This window comes from Macrosteles quadrilineatus, unplaced genomic scaffold (genome assembly GCF_028750875.1).
Source record: "Macrosteles quadrilineatus isolate MER2022 unplaced genomic scaffold, UCM_ALF_1.0 Scaffold_2__2_contigs__length_208266976, whole genome shotgun sequence".
NCBI classification, from domain to species: Eukaryota; Metazoa; Arthropoda; class Insecta; order Hemiptera; family Cicadellidae; genus Macrosteles; species Macrosteles quadrilineatus.
The window spans coordinates 205,407,687-205,425,054 of NW_026542595.1; the positions used below are offsets into that span (position 1 = coordinate 205,407,687).

The 17,368-nt window shown below is 33.7% G+C and overlaps 1 protein-coding gene across 2 annotated transcripts in view; it reads left to right on the forward strand.

Moving 5' to 3' along the window:
- Positions 1-838: 838 nt before the first annotated feature.
- The window catches only part of LOC128987699 (uncharacterized), a 49,850-nt gene continuing 33,320 nt past the window's right edge, over positions 839-17,368 (forward strand). Inside the window, exons 1-2 of one of the 2 annotated variants that reach the window (XM_054408689.1) lie at positions 9,165-9,200; positions 12,986-13,170. In XM_054408689.1, the coding sequence (XP_054264664.1) occupies positions 13,132-13,170 (39 nt within the window). In that variant the 5' untranslated portion in view covers positions 9,165-9,200; positions 12,986-13,131. Of the gene's footprint in view, positions 947-9,164; positions 9,201-12,985; positions 13,171-17,368 lie in introns of those variants that run through there. The other variant, XM_054408690.1, reaches the window with a different exon arrangement.

Below are 17,368 nucleotides of genomic sequence, written 5' to 3' on the forward strand. Positions count from 1 at the left end.
AAAACCATATCCCTAAATCTTTATCATACTATTATAATAAATTACCCATCCAATTCACTGCATAGAAGCTTTTAAGTTTATAACAATACCTTTCGGTAACTCATGACAGTAAAGTATTTACAAAACTTACTTAACACATGTCACTTACACAACTACATCCTGCCATTATGAGTCTAGCTATCTTTACAAGCTACGCATTTTCTACCTCAATTACTTGCACACATTGCAATTACATACTGTATATTAACTAACTGTTTCTGAGCATAGTAAAGGAGAAATAACACTCTTCCTTTTTGTATGGTGTCTAACATACCATCCAATTATGAACTTGGTAGCCGAGTGGTAACAGGGCTAACCTTCGATTCTGAGGGTTCCAGGTTCGATTCCGAACGGATTAGGGAGATGGCATTTGTCATTTGGAAAAAATGGCCATTTTTACATAAGGTCGTCGATATATAGTAACACGATCAGTGTTTTGGCCGTTTACTAAAACGTATGGCAGTATATTTCGTTTTAACTAAATGTATTCACTTTTAATATGGAATGTAATATATTTTGAAATGTTTCATTAAAAATGCTCATCAAAGGCTAGAAAAAAACTTAAATATAAGTAAAGTAACATAAATTTCCCCGAAAATGATTAGAAAACGTGTTATAAAAGTTGTGTTGACATTTGCGTTTTAACGCATAACTACATATAAATACCCCAAGGGAGCTCTATAACAAAATTGAGCCAAACAGTTATCGCCACATTTCCATTTTACCTCCAATCAAAAAATTTCGTCAAAATCTTGAATGGTGGCCAAATTGGTTGGCTTGTGGTTGTGTTATCAGGGCGGAGACCTTGGACAGCCACGGGGGCGTGTGCCCGAGCTGTCCAGGCCAGTCTACCGGTGACTGTGCGCGCCTCGTCATGGGGATCTCACCTCTCTATCCCGCGATATGGGTAAGTCAACAAAATTAGTAAAATAAAATAAAATGTTGAGATAAGATAAATTAGTTTAAAATTTGGTAATAGTGTATTTGTACCCCTATGAAAAGGCAAATAACTCGTGTAGCGTTAAAAAGTGAAAAAATCACTAACAAATTGATTTAAATAAAAGTATAAAACAAACAGTAACAAAGGGTGCTGCTATATAGTTATTTATTACACACCAACCTTTTAATCATACTTATATTATAAATGTGAAAGTTTGTGTGTTTGTTTTTTTGTTTGTTTGTTTGAAGTTCACGCATTAACTACTGGTCGGATTGTGTTGAAATTTGGTATGATGATAGCTTACATTCCCGATTAACATATAGACATATTCTTAACTCAAAAATCCTTTCGAGCTCCGCCCCAGTGGCTCTAGAGTTTCCCATGTTAACCTTATGAGTATTCATATTTAAAAGGAATTAAATAATTTTGCCAGCTGTTTCAACTACACAATTTGTTTCTTTGATATTCAATAGCATTAAAGGTTATACAGTTTACCAAAAGGGTGCAGCACCATTACTTCATACATTCATTGATGACAACAGCTAATTTGAACCAAGCAGCAACAAAAACCTGAGTGTGAGCACTTTACTTCTTTATATTGTTTAGGTGAAGTGGTAGAACATTATGGCTATGGTACATGTTCTATATACTATAGTATACCGTAGATTATAGTTAACCAAATTTTCTCAAAACGTGTCCTCTCTCATTGCAAATGCAAAGCACTAGTATTAAACTACAATAAGCATTGTATACCGACCCCGTACGAAGGACGGGTACTCAGCTAGTAGTTCCATAATAATTTCAAACGTAATTTTTATTTTAAATACAAATTACTTCTGTCAAACTTTATTAAACAATTTAAACGTTGTAAATCGTAATTTGTTAAAATTTTGAAGTTGGTTACAAATGTGTCTAGATAATTGTAGTTTAAGTGTGGGAAAGTAAAAATCTTTAAAAAATACTTTGTATTCAAGGTCGTGGAATATAATTAGTGACCCTCTATATTCTAAGAAAAGACAGTGTAGTTGCGTATAAAAAGGCATTTTTTAGTCTGCTATTTATTTAATACTTCTTAAGAGAAACGCTGGCTAGTCTACCATTGACTATACGTGTACAGTCAATGCTAGTATCATTGAAACGTAGGGGTACGTACCTAAGAACTTCTATGACATTTGATATAATCGTGCGCAAAGAAACAATTTAATCATATATTCATGTACAATAAGCGTAAGGATTTATTTTTTCCGTTTACAATGACACAATGGAAATGGGGTAACAGCAGTGCTATCATAAGCTTTGAATAATGCATAGGAGTACGTTTTTGTATCAAATAGCCAATGGTTCAATCAATTGGGCATGAAAACGCAAAGGCCTCGGTGTTGTACTCTGAAGATGTAATTAAATTTGTTGGCATGAAATAACTGTAGTTACTACTAAACTACGACAGATGTTACATTGTGTATCTCTGTTGAGCTCAAATAATAACACAGGGTAACTCGAACCTTCAAATTAATATACGAAGATAACAAATCCAATACAAAGTAATATTACAATGTCATATTTCAGATTCAAAATTCAGTTGGTGTATATCGAGTATATGGAAGAATCTATCTATAATATTAAAACGAAACAGTGTTTTTTTATTTCACGATTCTGAATCAACCACTCGACGGATTTTCATGATTTTTGTGTCGAAAGAAAGATAATTTTGAGAACTAGGGAATGTCGAAGCCATAAATTTAGTTTAGGGTCCCAGTTTTTTAGAAATTAAGTTTTAATTTTTTTAAAGTCTAGCAGCCGACGCTAAGATTCTAAACTAGCTTTTGGCATAAAATAATTTGCCAACATAACAGCTGTAAACACACAGCTGGGTTCAGCTTGTGTGTCACAAATTCAGCATTTGGATAAAAATGTAAAGACATACTTAGGGTTGACTTATTTATACTATGTGTAATGCTAATCATTGATACGTTAAATTCTTCTGTAAGAGGATGACAGATTAATTTAATATACATAGTAAAATACTAGGATGTTCAAATTATTTTTTAAAAGCAATCTTTGTAATCTTCGATTTGTTTTAGAACAATACAATTTGTTTAAAACTCACAGCTGGTTAGCTATAAAAATGCTCTATAGAACTATGAGGTTATTTACTTTGATTTTGTCATTGATTATAGGAAATAAGTAAGATTAGTAGCCCACCGAGATAAGTAACACCATCGATGGGTACAAGTCGAGGCTCTGTACACGAGTTAAATAAACAAGATATGCAAATTATTTTACTGCTAAACTTTTTTGGAAAGGGTAGAAAAATCACAATTTTTAAATGTTTTAATTCATCTTGGCAGCTTTTTGTTTACAATCAATGTTTTTGAATGCTTGAACTTTGTTTGGATTAGGCCCGGAAATATTGATGTCATAACGATGGAGATCAAGAATCCTCAGGAATACGATTTTAAATTACAACCACAACCTCAGACGGGTGTTATCCAAAGATATACAGATTAATGACATAGATTGAACACAACGTCATCATTGACCTAGGAAACGCAATTAAACTAACCATCCTTTTATGAAATCTAAAAAAGTTGTTTGGCGTGTGTTTAGTTGTGGTTACGTTTGGTCGTTTGGAGGCGCTGAATATTTTATAATCTAAATAAATGAATATGGGGAATTACGATGTACATTGATTCATTGAGGGTGGTTTAATTATCAAGGATATTGGAACTGATAACGGAATGGATGATACACATAGACAATTAATTACGTCACTAGCTTTAATAGCGTTTTTAATTTTTAAATTCCTTCAACATGTGACCAGTTCTTTTGTTCAAATGAATATTATTTTTTACTCAGCTGTTTACAAAACAAACTATAATGTTGTTGTGTTTACTTTTCTTTGTTTACACTTATTTATATTAGCAATTGATGCAGTGAAATTGACATACGATTAGTGTAATGATGTCAGGACACCAAGTTATGTGTACTGTGAATTTTATTGGATGTTTTCGTTTTATTTTAGGGAGTTTCAATTCAGACCTACTGGAAATTGTGTATAGTATGAGTAATTGTATAGTGGCGATATTGATTATGGAAGAGCTAGGTATGCGATTAATTACTCTTTCTACTGTAGGCTGCAATAAAATTTGTCTTTATACGTGTAAACTAGCTGTTCTGAATTATAGGCCTACACCGTTTTAACTGACTACTCCCGTACGTAGGACGGGCTAACACCTCGTATGTATAATAATATAAGTGGTTTCAATAAAATAACGGCTTACTGTATTGACAATTACGACTTTTTATACAAACAAGATACACAGCTTATTAGCATTGATTATTGCATATAGTGTATATATACTCAACGATATTAGTACTCACTCTTTGTCTCTACTGCAATTTAACACCAACGTATCAGTGACGTCATAGGAAATAAAAACAAACACCCAAGACCGAAGGTGTCCATTGACGTATTTGGTGCGCATGAAAGAGTAATGTTAAATTACTGTATTACGTGTGGGTACGGTACGTAGGTTTTATCGTGGAAACTCGGGACTTCTGACCTGATGGTTCTGGTTCGAATCCCGACATTCGCTAATAAACTTAAGCTATGTGAAAATGTCATGATCCAATGGATCTGAGTCCACCACCTATAAGCTGTAGTTCAGCATATAAGAATAACTTCATGTGAAAAGAACATTACGTATTTCAGAACTTCCTCTACCGAAAGCCATTCAATAATAATTAATGACACTACGGATTAATTTCTGATATATTAGCAATAACAAGAAAAGCCAAACAAAAACATAATTAATCATCACGTGTTTTGACTAACACCGATGTTTATGTGTTATCCACGTACAGACAAACACATAACTGCAAAGCAAACAAATTTGGGGTTTTTGGTGTGTAAATTATGTACTTTTAATTGCAACTATAAAAAGTATAACATCTTTAGGAGTTTTTTGTATGTGTAAATACTAAAACTATAGTGTATTAAATTTAATTGATATTCAATAAGAGTTTTTTGTATGTGTAAATACTAAAAAAACTAGAGTGTATTAAATTTAATTGATATTCAATAAGAGAAAGATTGTAAATCATGAAAGCCGAAATTAACAATCGTGAATTAAGCTAATTATTGTAAACCAAAATATTTTTCAAGAGGCAACGAAAACTAATTACCAAAATTAACCTAATCTATGAAAGTCGTATAAGTAAATTAGCGAAACTAATGCTAATGACCATTAAAAAAGTTTAAATGATCAACATGAAATAATCCTCCTTTAGCCATAGTAGCCTACTAAGTACGAATACTAGAAAAAGACCCGGTATAGATCATATACATAAACAAGTTACGTTTTTGGCCCGAAAGTAAACAAACCCCCTATACTAATATCATTGATTATTAACTTATGGTTTGTTTTACTTTCGGGCCAAAAACGTTATTTGTTTATGTTTATGACCCATACCGGTTCTTTCCAAGTATTCGTGGTACTAAGACTTAGTACCACACTAACACTGGTGACTAATATTGGCACTTATTACTGGGCGAGTTCTTGTAATAATCTGAATAGAAGAAGTTCTCTATCACAATTTATATTAGATATAAAATATAGATATGAAGACTATAGAGGATAAGTTGTCTGCAAAAAGTTCGAAATTAAATGCTTATAGTAGTAGGCCTACGTACTACAGATTTTTTTTATTAAGATTATGAGGGATTAAAAAACATCTTAAAGTTCAAGAGACATAATTGTAAAGTCTTGGAGTGTGGAACGTTACTTATTCAAAATATCTCTAGCATCTCAGACGAAAATGTAAAGGAATATTTTTACCTAAATATGCATGGAAGATATGAGTGTGTTCCACAAGTTCCTTGTGTAGCATTGTTTCTGATCCAGACCCTCAGTTTTTTAGCCATTAAAAATCCAATGATCACAGCTCATAATATCCAGCTATATCAGTATATAGTTATAGTTTGATAACTAATCCCTGATGACGGCTGTTGCATTGTAACGCAAGCGAAACGTCGCCCGGGCTTCTGTCATTGGTCGCTTCCCGTGGCCTCGTGGTATCCTCGTACTCACCTGTACTTGCGATTGTTTCAAGTAATTTGTTAGTTTTCTCAGAGAATCATCATCTAGGTAATTATTCAAAAGATGTATTTCTCATTCGCGTATGATGCGTAAAAGGTCATAGTATCAGGTAAAATGTTAACTCGCATGGAACAATGAGTCAGTAAATATGAGTTAAAAATCGTGTACCATTTATCTATATTTCACTAGGGAAAGCTTACGTCTTTTTGTCTAGGGCACCTGGTATTCTACAATTATTTTTTTTACTTACTGTGAACCCCGTGACCAAGGAAAGTTGTGTGCGTTAACCATGCATCTGATGCTTTGTCTTATGAACTTTATCCTATCAATATTTTTCTAAAAGGGTCTTTTAAGGTGATTAAAGTGATTACTCTAATGCAATTATAGCTCTTTTTATAAAACTGAGACCGATACGTCGACAAACTATGGTAGCCTAAGGCAAACATAAATGAGGAGAATTGAACGAAAAAATGGAAAGGCTTTGTTAATAACTAAGACAATCTGATTATTTAACCAGAATCGATTATTAAAAGTCAAACTATATAAAGCAGGCATGTTTGGTTTCGAAAAGTGCTTAAACTTCAAACGTATATCAGAATTGAAACAGCGAACAAGCAGGTTTAACTGTGTGGATTTTCAAACCTCTCAGCTACCCGACTAAACACAGTGAAGCTATGTTAACTTTACTTTTGCAATTACTAAGTATCTATTTCGTAAACTCATATGTTCATGCATTTACTGCTAACTTTCAACAAAATTATCCCTGACAAATTTATAAACATAGAAGCATTTTAGATAAAGTAGACGAATTCCTTCAATTAATACTTTTATTCAATAACGAAAAGTCAACACACTAAAAATGAGGCCAGAAATTAGGGTTTCGATTAAAGACCAAACCCTAAACAATTCTAAAAGCACAAAATGTATAATACAGAAACTGTGTCCAATAGTTTAACACACAAAAAACAAACAGTATACTATATAGGGGAAGAATAATTAAAGACAGGTATGATTAAACTTTCTCTTACCAAATCTAGTATTATCAGTTTTTACAATTGTGTACTACTCATTGAAGTACAAGACCACTTTTTCGCGGCCCTCCAAGATAGGCACCAATCAACGACCTGTTTTAACCGTGCTTTCTTCCAAGTTTAAGTTCATTGCCGGTCCACCTCCTCGATCTGACTTCTATTGTCTCAAAGTAATGGGCCTATTATAATATGAATAGAGCGATCAGTTTAAATTAGCTCTACCGTTGTGAGCTGACATCAAACAGTTTTAAATTTGTTGAATTGTCTTGAGTGGTTGTGCAAATAAGCAATGTTTAAAATCCGTAAAATTATTACGTTTTCTTGAAGATACTGTTTGGGATTTGTTTGAAGAAAACTGACAAGAGTACTATATTTCTAGGATCATATTATTACATCTTAAAGATTCTTTGCAAGCGAAAAAAGTTATAAATCGTATTAACCTTCCCTACTGCAGTGGATTATTAGACTAAACAAACACCTCTACACAAATCTTAAAAAGAAAAATTGCAGTGGTTGTTGTGACTACAGAGACGGTGTTTGTTCGAATATTAAATTGCATAAATGTAAAATGCATATATTGCTGTGTTAGTGCCTAACTAATAATGTGAAATGGGCTTTTAAATTCTCAATGGCTCCTCATAATAAATTTCATATTTCAAAACTAAAAAATACATCATAGTAAAACTTTATAAAACCAGTTACTATAAACCGCATATCAGACATTACCTGCATAACCTCATTATTTAATTTGATTTAAGTTTCAACACCAATTTCCAAATAAAATATATGGAATTCGTGATCTATGAATCTTATTTCATCTTATAGACATGTTTAACTCAACGAAAGCGTTTTTTAGCCGTTTCTTTTTAAAATCGAGAATTGTTAAATCCCAAAGGTGTAAGACTGCATAATCTATAATTACTGTATTAGCTCTTATGAAAGTGATAGCCTTCCAGGAAATTCAAGCAAGGATAAATCCCGGATCATTCAAGTGCCTGTGAGGCTAAACCCTGACAATGGGTCATACAGTGATGGATTCTCATAAACGAGGAGTATAGACAATTAAGGATAGTTAGCTGCACAATCCATAAGACGCATCGATAACTCCTACTAGATACTCTAGCAAAACTTTATAACAGCAGCACCGATATTTATTTACCTATCTATATATTAGACAAAATATCAGTTTTTATTTTCCAAGTCGGTACGGCTCTTCTAGCCAAGCATCGGAATTAATTTATCTGACGAGTTATGGACAAAAGCAACTTCCTCCTTGAACATTCCTTATGGGAGTTAAAATTGGGTTTTCTTTTTCGAGTTCGTTTTGCTCTTCTACACGACCGATTTTCATAATTGTGGTCTTCCATTAAAGTCATGCTCACATAGATTTGCCATTAAGCATATTAATTCATTCGTACAGTATTACTTGATCAAAAAAATTGATCTTTTTCGAATTCTTATTGCAATTGAAGATGCATTTCACCAGTTCTAATTACATTATCCTATATGTTTTGGTCCAAGAACCTTCAGTGAAATACCAACTTTCATTCGAGCTATTGATTATTAAGATCGGACGTACCTGAAGCACGCTGCTGAATCACGAATAAACAATAATTAATTATTTTAGGACTTATCTGCAATTAATGACACGTAACAAAATTTTTATTTTTGTTATTTTGTATGTCTTGGTCTTAACTTCTAGATATATATAAAGGCTTTAATTTGATATATTTGTTATTTGTTAGTTTGAATCAGAAGTTCAAGATACCAAACATATTTTATTATCTTTATTGTGAATTTTATTTTGACCCAACAACGCCGGGTTTTGCTGCTAGCTTTTTAATTATATTTTAAACATAGGACACTTGACCGTGAGCATGTGTGGTTTTGTGAGGTAACCAGCGGCGTATGCAGTACATCTCTGATAACAGACGCGTGCCACCCCTGCTGGGAGGGAGGCTCAAGGTCAAGTGATAAGAGTGTAATCAGTGTGATATCATCACTCTCTCCCTCTCCTCTCACTCTCTCCCCTGACCGCTGGAGGCAGTGTTAGTACTGGCGTTGAAGGTGCGGAGTGCGGGTGTCTTTAGGGTACCTCCTTTCTCTGAGTTGTTTCGATAGTTTGTTGTTTAGAAATAGTATGCTACTTGCTATATTTTTAAGTATTGTTTTAAATTTAGATTTTGTAGTATTTTATCAAATTCCTTTTTTTGTATAGCTTGGATTTCCAATTTTTTTATGTTTATTTTGCTTTATTTTTATTTGTATTTTCTATTTAGAATTTTTGTTGATTTAAAAATTATTTTTACAGAATTCTTTTAATTGCCCCAAATATTTTATAAGTAAAAATGATTAATTTAAAAAATGATAAGAACGATATTAAATCCAAAAACCCTCTTTGTGATGGACTAAAATAACTTTTTGCAATCTAAGTAATCGAATGTTTATTATTGTTTTTTTCCCTATTTTTTCTATTTTTTGAGTTTACTTAGACTGGCTTTTAAAAGCTTGAAACAAACATTTTTTGAGTTTCAAATTACTCAACTCGCGATTTCACATAATATAAAGTTACTTAAATCGTGCAAAGCTTACGTAAACAAATTTCCTTGGAGATAATAAACAGTTTTTAGCAAATTGAAACTACTTGTTGATAAAATAATGTAAAATTATAGGCTACTCTTTTAACCATATTTTTAATAAATTTATAAATTAAGATATATGATTTTCCACTCTACGTGTTTGCCGTTATTTTACTAGTAATTATTTACACTTATTTTAACTTATACAACCTTCGTACAAAACAATTGCTTATTAATTAATACTCTCTGTCAAACCAATCCGTAAGTTTTTAGGGTTCTTAAACACTTATTTCTTTTGAATTGTAATCCAAACGTTCACACTGTTTACCTTAAATTCCATTCATACGGTTAACGGGTTTCAAGCTCTAAAAGATTCGCAATCTTTACGTGAAATACTATAAAGTAGACCCCAATGAACATACTAAATTTCAAACTTCAAGTTTCAAATTTCATTTAATTAGTTAACATGTAATTTAACTCCTTACAACGTGTAATATACATCCAGTAAAACCTTACACAACTAATGCCCAACTAAAACCGCCACTTCCTCAGAACTATTAGAACTTCCGCTGAATGTGCTAAAACCTAATCGGGCATAACCTCGTTTGCTCTTCGCCAAGACCGAATATAACTACCAGAGAAAGCACGGTTGGGTAATGCCGATCGGGTGTGTGGACTTCCGGTAAACATACTCCAGTTCCCGGTCCTGTTCCGGTGCCCATTCCTCTGATCCTATGTCCGCAAGATGCTGATGGCCTTATCTGGTAAAGACTTCCGTAAAACGTTCTAGTTCCAAGTGAGGATACGGTATCAGTTCATTTCCTTCGTTCCTAGTTTCCCATATCGAGTGATGACAACCAAATTCTAGTTCTATGTGGGGTTCTGAAAATCATTCCGTCAGTATAATTCTTCAGATTCTGATTATCTTGATATAGTGTAGACCCCTTAAAACAATCTAGTTCCATCTGTAGTTTCGTAGATCATCCCTCTGAGTCGATATTCTAAGTTCGTTTCATTCGTTGCATAGGGTCTGAAAACTTTGATCTAGAGAAGACTTCCAACATACATTCTTATGCTGTGCGTACTTTCGTGGGCTGGGTGGACCCTTTGGTCCGATGTTCATGGTTTACTTCTATCTATAGTGACATTCTGCTATAAACATACTCTTTACACATACATGTGTGGTTTCGTGGACCATTCTTCTGTTCTGATGACCTAATTCGTCCCTTCTGTCCTCAGGTACGATTACACTTATCTACTGAAGAATTCTGTACCGGATAATGCATTCTAGTCCCACGAGTGGTTTCATGGATTATGTCTCATCCGATGTTCGTTCCCTTCGTTTTTTGGATTACCACCACAGAGAATCTGAGTTCACATTCTAACCTCGAAGACTACTTCCTTATTACAATTTGGTCCTATTTGTGGTTCCGGTTTTTTACTCTGACCCGATGTCTGAAGTTCGTTTCCACCGTTCCTTACTGAAAACCATCCGATCTAGTTTTGTAATCCACACACATTTTCATGTGTGACCAATGATAATTTCATCAGTCCTGGTCCACTATTCCTGTTCCAGGCTCCTCAATGTGTGATTTCCTAATGTTTCACCTCACATTTAAACGTGTCTACTTTGTTGTGACACACTAGCGGGCTTTGATGTTCCTCAGGTTACGGTAGCCAAATTCAGTATGAACATTCGTTGTTTGACTGTTAGACTCTTCAGCGTTCAACCACCTCACCTTAAAGGAAATATCTCAGTATCCGGTTCAGTTCCTAGTTTTTTATTGACTACTCTTTCAGTCCGATTCCCTCAATTCATTTTTACTTTCTCCCCCTACATAGTACATAGAGAAAGTATTGTTTGAGTTTTGAATGGATATATCCGTTTTGGGCCCCCTGAACCAAAAAAGGTGGTTTTCAAAGTGATGTCTGTCCGTGTGTCTGTATGTCTGTCTGTATGTCTGGATGTGGAAAGAGCTACAGACAACACCTGTTGTTAGATTTTTATTAAATTTGGTATGTAGGTACTAACCCATGGTATCTCTAAGTTTTTTTTAATTTTGATTTTTAATGGTGATTTCTCCATAAAAGCACACAAAAACCCGGAAAAATCGAATTTTCTCGAAAATGGCCTGAACTATTTTGATACAAATTGAGTATATTGTTGTATTGAGTTGTTGTACAATTGTGAACAAAATGGTAGAAATCCTGTACAAATTACTGTTCAAAGGCTATTGTAACTCGTGTTATTTTCCCCAAAAAATAAGAGAAAATCGGATTTCGTAAAAAGCCGTTTTTGATAGAAATTAGTAAGTGATGATCTAATTGTTAAATACATAGTGTAGCACCCCATTGCTGTAAAAAATACTGTTCAAAAGTTATTGGAACTTATGATATTTTTCCATAAAAACCCATGAAAAAACGAAACAATGAATATAAAAAAACCTGGTTCTGATTGAAATTCGTTTGTTATGGTCCTTATAATTTTAAACAAAATAGTACAACTATTCAACTAGTGCATTAATAATTCCTGTCAAACAACTGTTAAATACTGTCTTAACCATGTTAAAGGTTGTTGACAAGCTAATGGGTGAAAGTTTGTGTCTGATTGCTGATACCGTTTATTTTTCAATCTATACGGTATTGCACTTGTGAATAGTTCTGGTCCTTTGTTCCTATGGTTACAGGTTCAATTCCCCGGTTCCCCAGTCCCCTAATCGTGTGCGGGAGGTGTGAAAGTCTTGTCGTGCCTCTTCTGACCGGCATACACAGCTGTGGTTTGATCATAACAAAAGCGTCGAACGTGAAGTGGGTTGACGCGCGTTACAAGGCGCTGCCAAATTGTTTGCTGCGTATGGAGTGCGCAACTAGGTTGAGTCGGACGTGATTGACTGATTAATTGAGAGCTTTAACTATAAGTAGTTTTTCTTTGATTTTACGAAACTGTCACAAGTCCAAATTACTTGTATAGTTCTCAAAAATAAATGCAGTGTAATATGTTTACTTGGTATAAATCAGTGTTGATGAAAACTAAGATTTATCCTAAACGTTTATCACTTATATGTTTATTTTTTAATTAAACACAATTTCAAACTTAACTTTGTATCAACACAAAAAAAAGACATGTCGTCAAGTAAATTAATGCACACATTAAACAATTATTTTTAAAATAGCACTAAACACAGATGCAAAGTAGTAGCATAAAAAATATTTCTCGTAGCTATCATTTTAATGATTTGTTTAGTATATCACGCATGATGAATCAGGGAAATTATTTAATCTTGTTGCCCTCTTCAGGAAAACATTCATTCATCCCTGCAGGAAATGGTGCTGTCATTTCTAGAGATATGACGTCACTGTTGCCCTAGTGATTTAAACGTCAGTGACAGTGACAGTGAATAGTGACTAAATTGGATTATGTGTTCAAACCATATTCTGGCATCATGAAGTCTGTATTTGCCTGCTGCGCTACCATTTTATCGGTAAGAATTTAATAGCAGTTAAAATATCTATATTGATAAGAGGTTGTGATTTTTTCGTAGAGAATTTGGAGTTAGAATTATTTGTAATGTTTTTGGTTTACATATTGCAGTTTTTGAAGAAACGTCTTTCGTTATTGAGCTTGAGAAATTGATTCTGCATTTTACACAGTGAAGTATTTACTTAGTACCTTGTTTGGTCAAAACGATTGCCACTACGTAATATAGTCAAACTATAAAACATGTTTAGATATCCATTAAATATTTTGACTCTACTTTATATGTTTTGATATGTTGCCAATGCCATTTTTAATAGGTTCACATAAAATAATACAGGCAACGATTACGTTTGATTCATAAACGAACTGTGATTCTAATCAAAGAGGTATTTTAGTCGAAGAACTTAAATATAATAATTTAATACCCAGTTTCGAGTTCTAAAACCAAATCATACCCATTACTGTAATCCTTAGACATCATTTAGATATAATAGATGAAATGTCATTTAAGTCATGGCTAAATGGATCAATTACAAATCCGGGGTATTAGTTCAATTATACTGAATGTATACTAACTGTAAGTCAAGTGACATGCTGCAATTGGAATTTAATAACTACAATTCGATCCCATTTGTCCACTGCACAGTGTAAATTCTCGATGTGTAGTCTAAGAGCTATTAACGACTTACCTCAACAATTTCCAACCTATGGTACTCCTAGCATGGTGATCACAGGAGGGCAACGCCCTAACCAGAGCGGCACTTCAGGCGAGAGAAGATCTTTGATTAAATCTTTTGTTGAGATTGTTTTCTAAATTAATTTTATAGCCAGAAGGAATCTCCCTTCATATTAATCATGGGCTGCTTAAAAAATATAAAACAACTGTGGTCAAGTCTTGAAAAGATTTTGACAAGTCATTATTATTCCGTTTCTTACATTTTGGTTTCAAACAATAAACAACTTCAAAAGAGTAATTGATTTTGAGATTAATTTTAATACTACCAAAATTATTGTTTGTTCTCTTAACTCCTAATTTGGATTAATGCTGGCAAGTGACTAAGCAAAATTGATAGCCAATATAAAGTTTATTTATTTATTGTAAAACCCCGAAGGATTTTGCAAATATTCTGGTGTCGTTACTTCCATACCTCCATATTTTCTTCATCTAATATTTTCTCTCTTCCGTTCATTTTGCTCTTAAACCCCTTTACTCTAAAATTACAATCTACTTGTCAACCTTGTTTCTCATATCTACAATTTTCATTTGCAAATTATAACTGTAAAAGTGTATTAAATAGTTCGAGTAGTGTTGGGATATATATTTTCACCTTATAACAGCACTATAATCTATAATGCTAGTCAAGATGTTCCAAAAATTACTTATGCATTTTATAGAAAATATTTTTGTATGGTTTTAAGTAGGTAGGTAATATATCAATATTTTTTTCTGATTCCCATCATGTATATACCACGTTATTGCTTACACTTCTCTAAAATATTAATCTGAAAATCCCTGGGTAGCTTCTATGCCAAGGTTTAGGTTTGAATTGACGTATCCCACGAGAGGCGTTTTGTTGTTTAATCCATGTGTCCTGTAATTGTTTTATAATTTAGATGACGTCATCATATGACGCCAACACATGGTGAAGTAGGCTAATAGTGACATTGGCCACGTTTTGCAAAATCTTCGCATAATTATGTTAGAATAAAAGAAAATTCAAAATATACAAGATTTGTATTAACTTATTTAGGATACAGTTTCAATAATTTTCCATGTAAGTGTAAGAAAGGGTTGGGTGGCCCTTACTATGCTTGGATAGAAAATAACTATGTATTTTTACATTTTTAAGTATGTAAGTTTTAGATATACAGACTGCATTTATTGGTACTTTCAAGGAAAAGTAAAATACTAAAAGTGCATTTTCTTAAAGGCAGGCATTGAAAATAAAATTCAGGGACTAAAATGTTTTAAATTTCTATTGCTATGAGCGGTTTAAATACACGAGTCCAAGAGGCATTTCACATACGTTACTGTACAACTTTTAAATTTTGAATATTTTTTGTAAAACACGTTGTCTACGTAAATTATTGACTGATTGACTATGGACTAACAATTATCAGCCCCTCATTACTGTTTTAATTTAAACATCATTTAGGATACAAACATTTATTTTTTCAAGTGGTTTTTTAATTAAATACACTGTATCATTAAAGTAGATTGAATTTAGCCGAAGATTGCACTATATCACCTCAGGGACGCATTTGTGTATATCTTTTTTTAAATACGAATAAACAACATAGCAACATTATCTGTTTTTAGCCGGTTGTGATGTCTTTTTGCCTCATTAAAAGTCCAACGATCTAGAACAGCTGGGTTAAGTTCCAACTATAAGCGACAAGCTTTTTCTGTGGGGTTGAACTAGACTTTCAGATTATCAGAAAAACACTTAACAACCCAACTTTTTTATTTCCCCAAGAATATTATTTTTTTAAATCTGCTAACCTAGAAAGGCCTCACTTTGAAAGGGGAACAAAGTTATGAATTGAAACTATAACATTAAATGAAACACATGGTTGTGGGGAGAACAGGTACGTTTGTGGTGAAAGGTCTTGTCCCGTTGTACCAGAGTCTGTCTCTTGTTTCGACTAATTTAAAAACTCGGCCACGGACTTACTCGATCAAGATAAGCAAAACTCCAAGGCTTTACCATTGTTGATATGACATGAGATAGGCTAGCACACGTCTAATATACGTTGAAAGTTTGCATGAGTTTAGTAACTAACGGTTACTTGTTGAAAACGTGCCTTTTGCTATACCTTTGTCTTTCTTCTTTTAACTCAGGAGCAGATTCGTGTGGCTGGGTTGTAAGTAGTTATAGTGCTCGCCTACAATCAAAAGATCACCGGTTCGATCGAGTAGCTTGTTGATGGTTTGAAACAGCTGTTCCTCATGATTGGGCTTTAAATGAAATGATCCTGGCTAAGAAACAGCTGATTCTAGTCAGTAACAAAAGCTACATTGTTCATCTCACTCTATTCTACACTCATCCTTCTCTCATATGCGGGTTTTAAAAAATACGCATCTGGGTGGCGTCACTATCTTAATTGACAACTTTTCATGTGTTTATCGGTACAGTACCAGTGTTTCTAACGATTAGCTATGTTTGATAACTTGGTAACTATACAAGAAAATATAATGATTGCATATGCGATTCATAGAGTATATTTTGTATTTAATTGTTGTTGGTGTATTAGGGGAGCTTCCTTGTTGTTGGTAAAGGAAATTCCAACCTAAAATTAATGGATTTGAAGCTTAAGTGGGTTTAGTAGAGGGAGAAATGTATTTAAGAGAAATTACTTCCATCTCTAAAGGATAAATATTTCGGTTATTTACGAAGATTGATGAGGGTTTTGAAACTCTTGAGCATCTAAGAGACCATAATTTAAAATTGAACATAAATATACATTATACCATTATAATCGTGTCATATCTATTGCACTTTACCCTCCTGTATTTTAGGTTTTTTTACATAAACTTTTTGTGTACTTTTGCGCGAACTTTTGATTCATTGAAAAAAAAGTATCACGAAATTTCGTTCATACAGCCACAATAAAATCCAACACCTTTCCGGGATTACCAAACAAAAGGCAGTTGGAACGTCTGACCTAATCCCAAATCGAATCACCATAGGTTACGATTGCGTACAAGATAAAGATTGCGCTATATATCTTGTGGATGATGAGTCGATGCGATTGCTCAGGTGCTATCAAAGTGGATGGGGAAAATGAAGGGATGACGCAAGAGTTACCGAAGAGCGAAAGTGGTAGAACATCCGACTGGTCCACATCCACACACGGTCTTCCTGTACAAAGGAACTGTGGAACTGAACCACTAATGGGATGTGTCTAGTCAGATGTATGTCTAGTACAGTTCCTAGTGCTGTAGACACTGTGATAGTCAAGTATATGATACATTGTGATAGTAGAACATCCGACTGGTCCACATCCACACACGGTCTTCCTGTACAAAGGAACTGTGGAACTGAACCACTAATGGGATGTGTCTAGTCAGATGTATGTCTAGTACAGTTCCTAGTGCTGTAGACACTGTGATAGTCAAGTATATGATACATTGTGATAGTAGAACATCCGACTGGTCCACATCCACACACGGTCTTCCTGTACAAAGGAACTGTGGAACT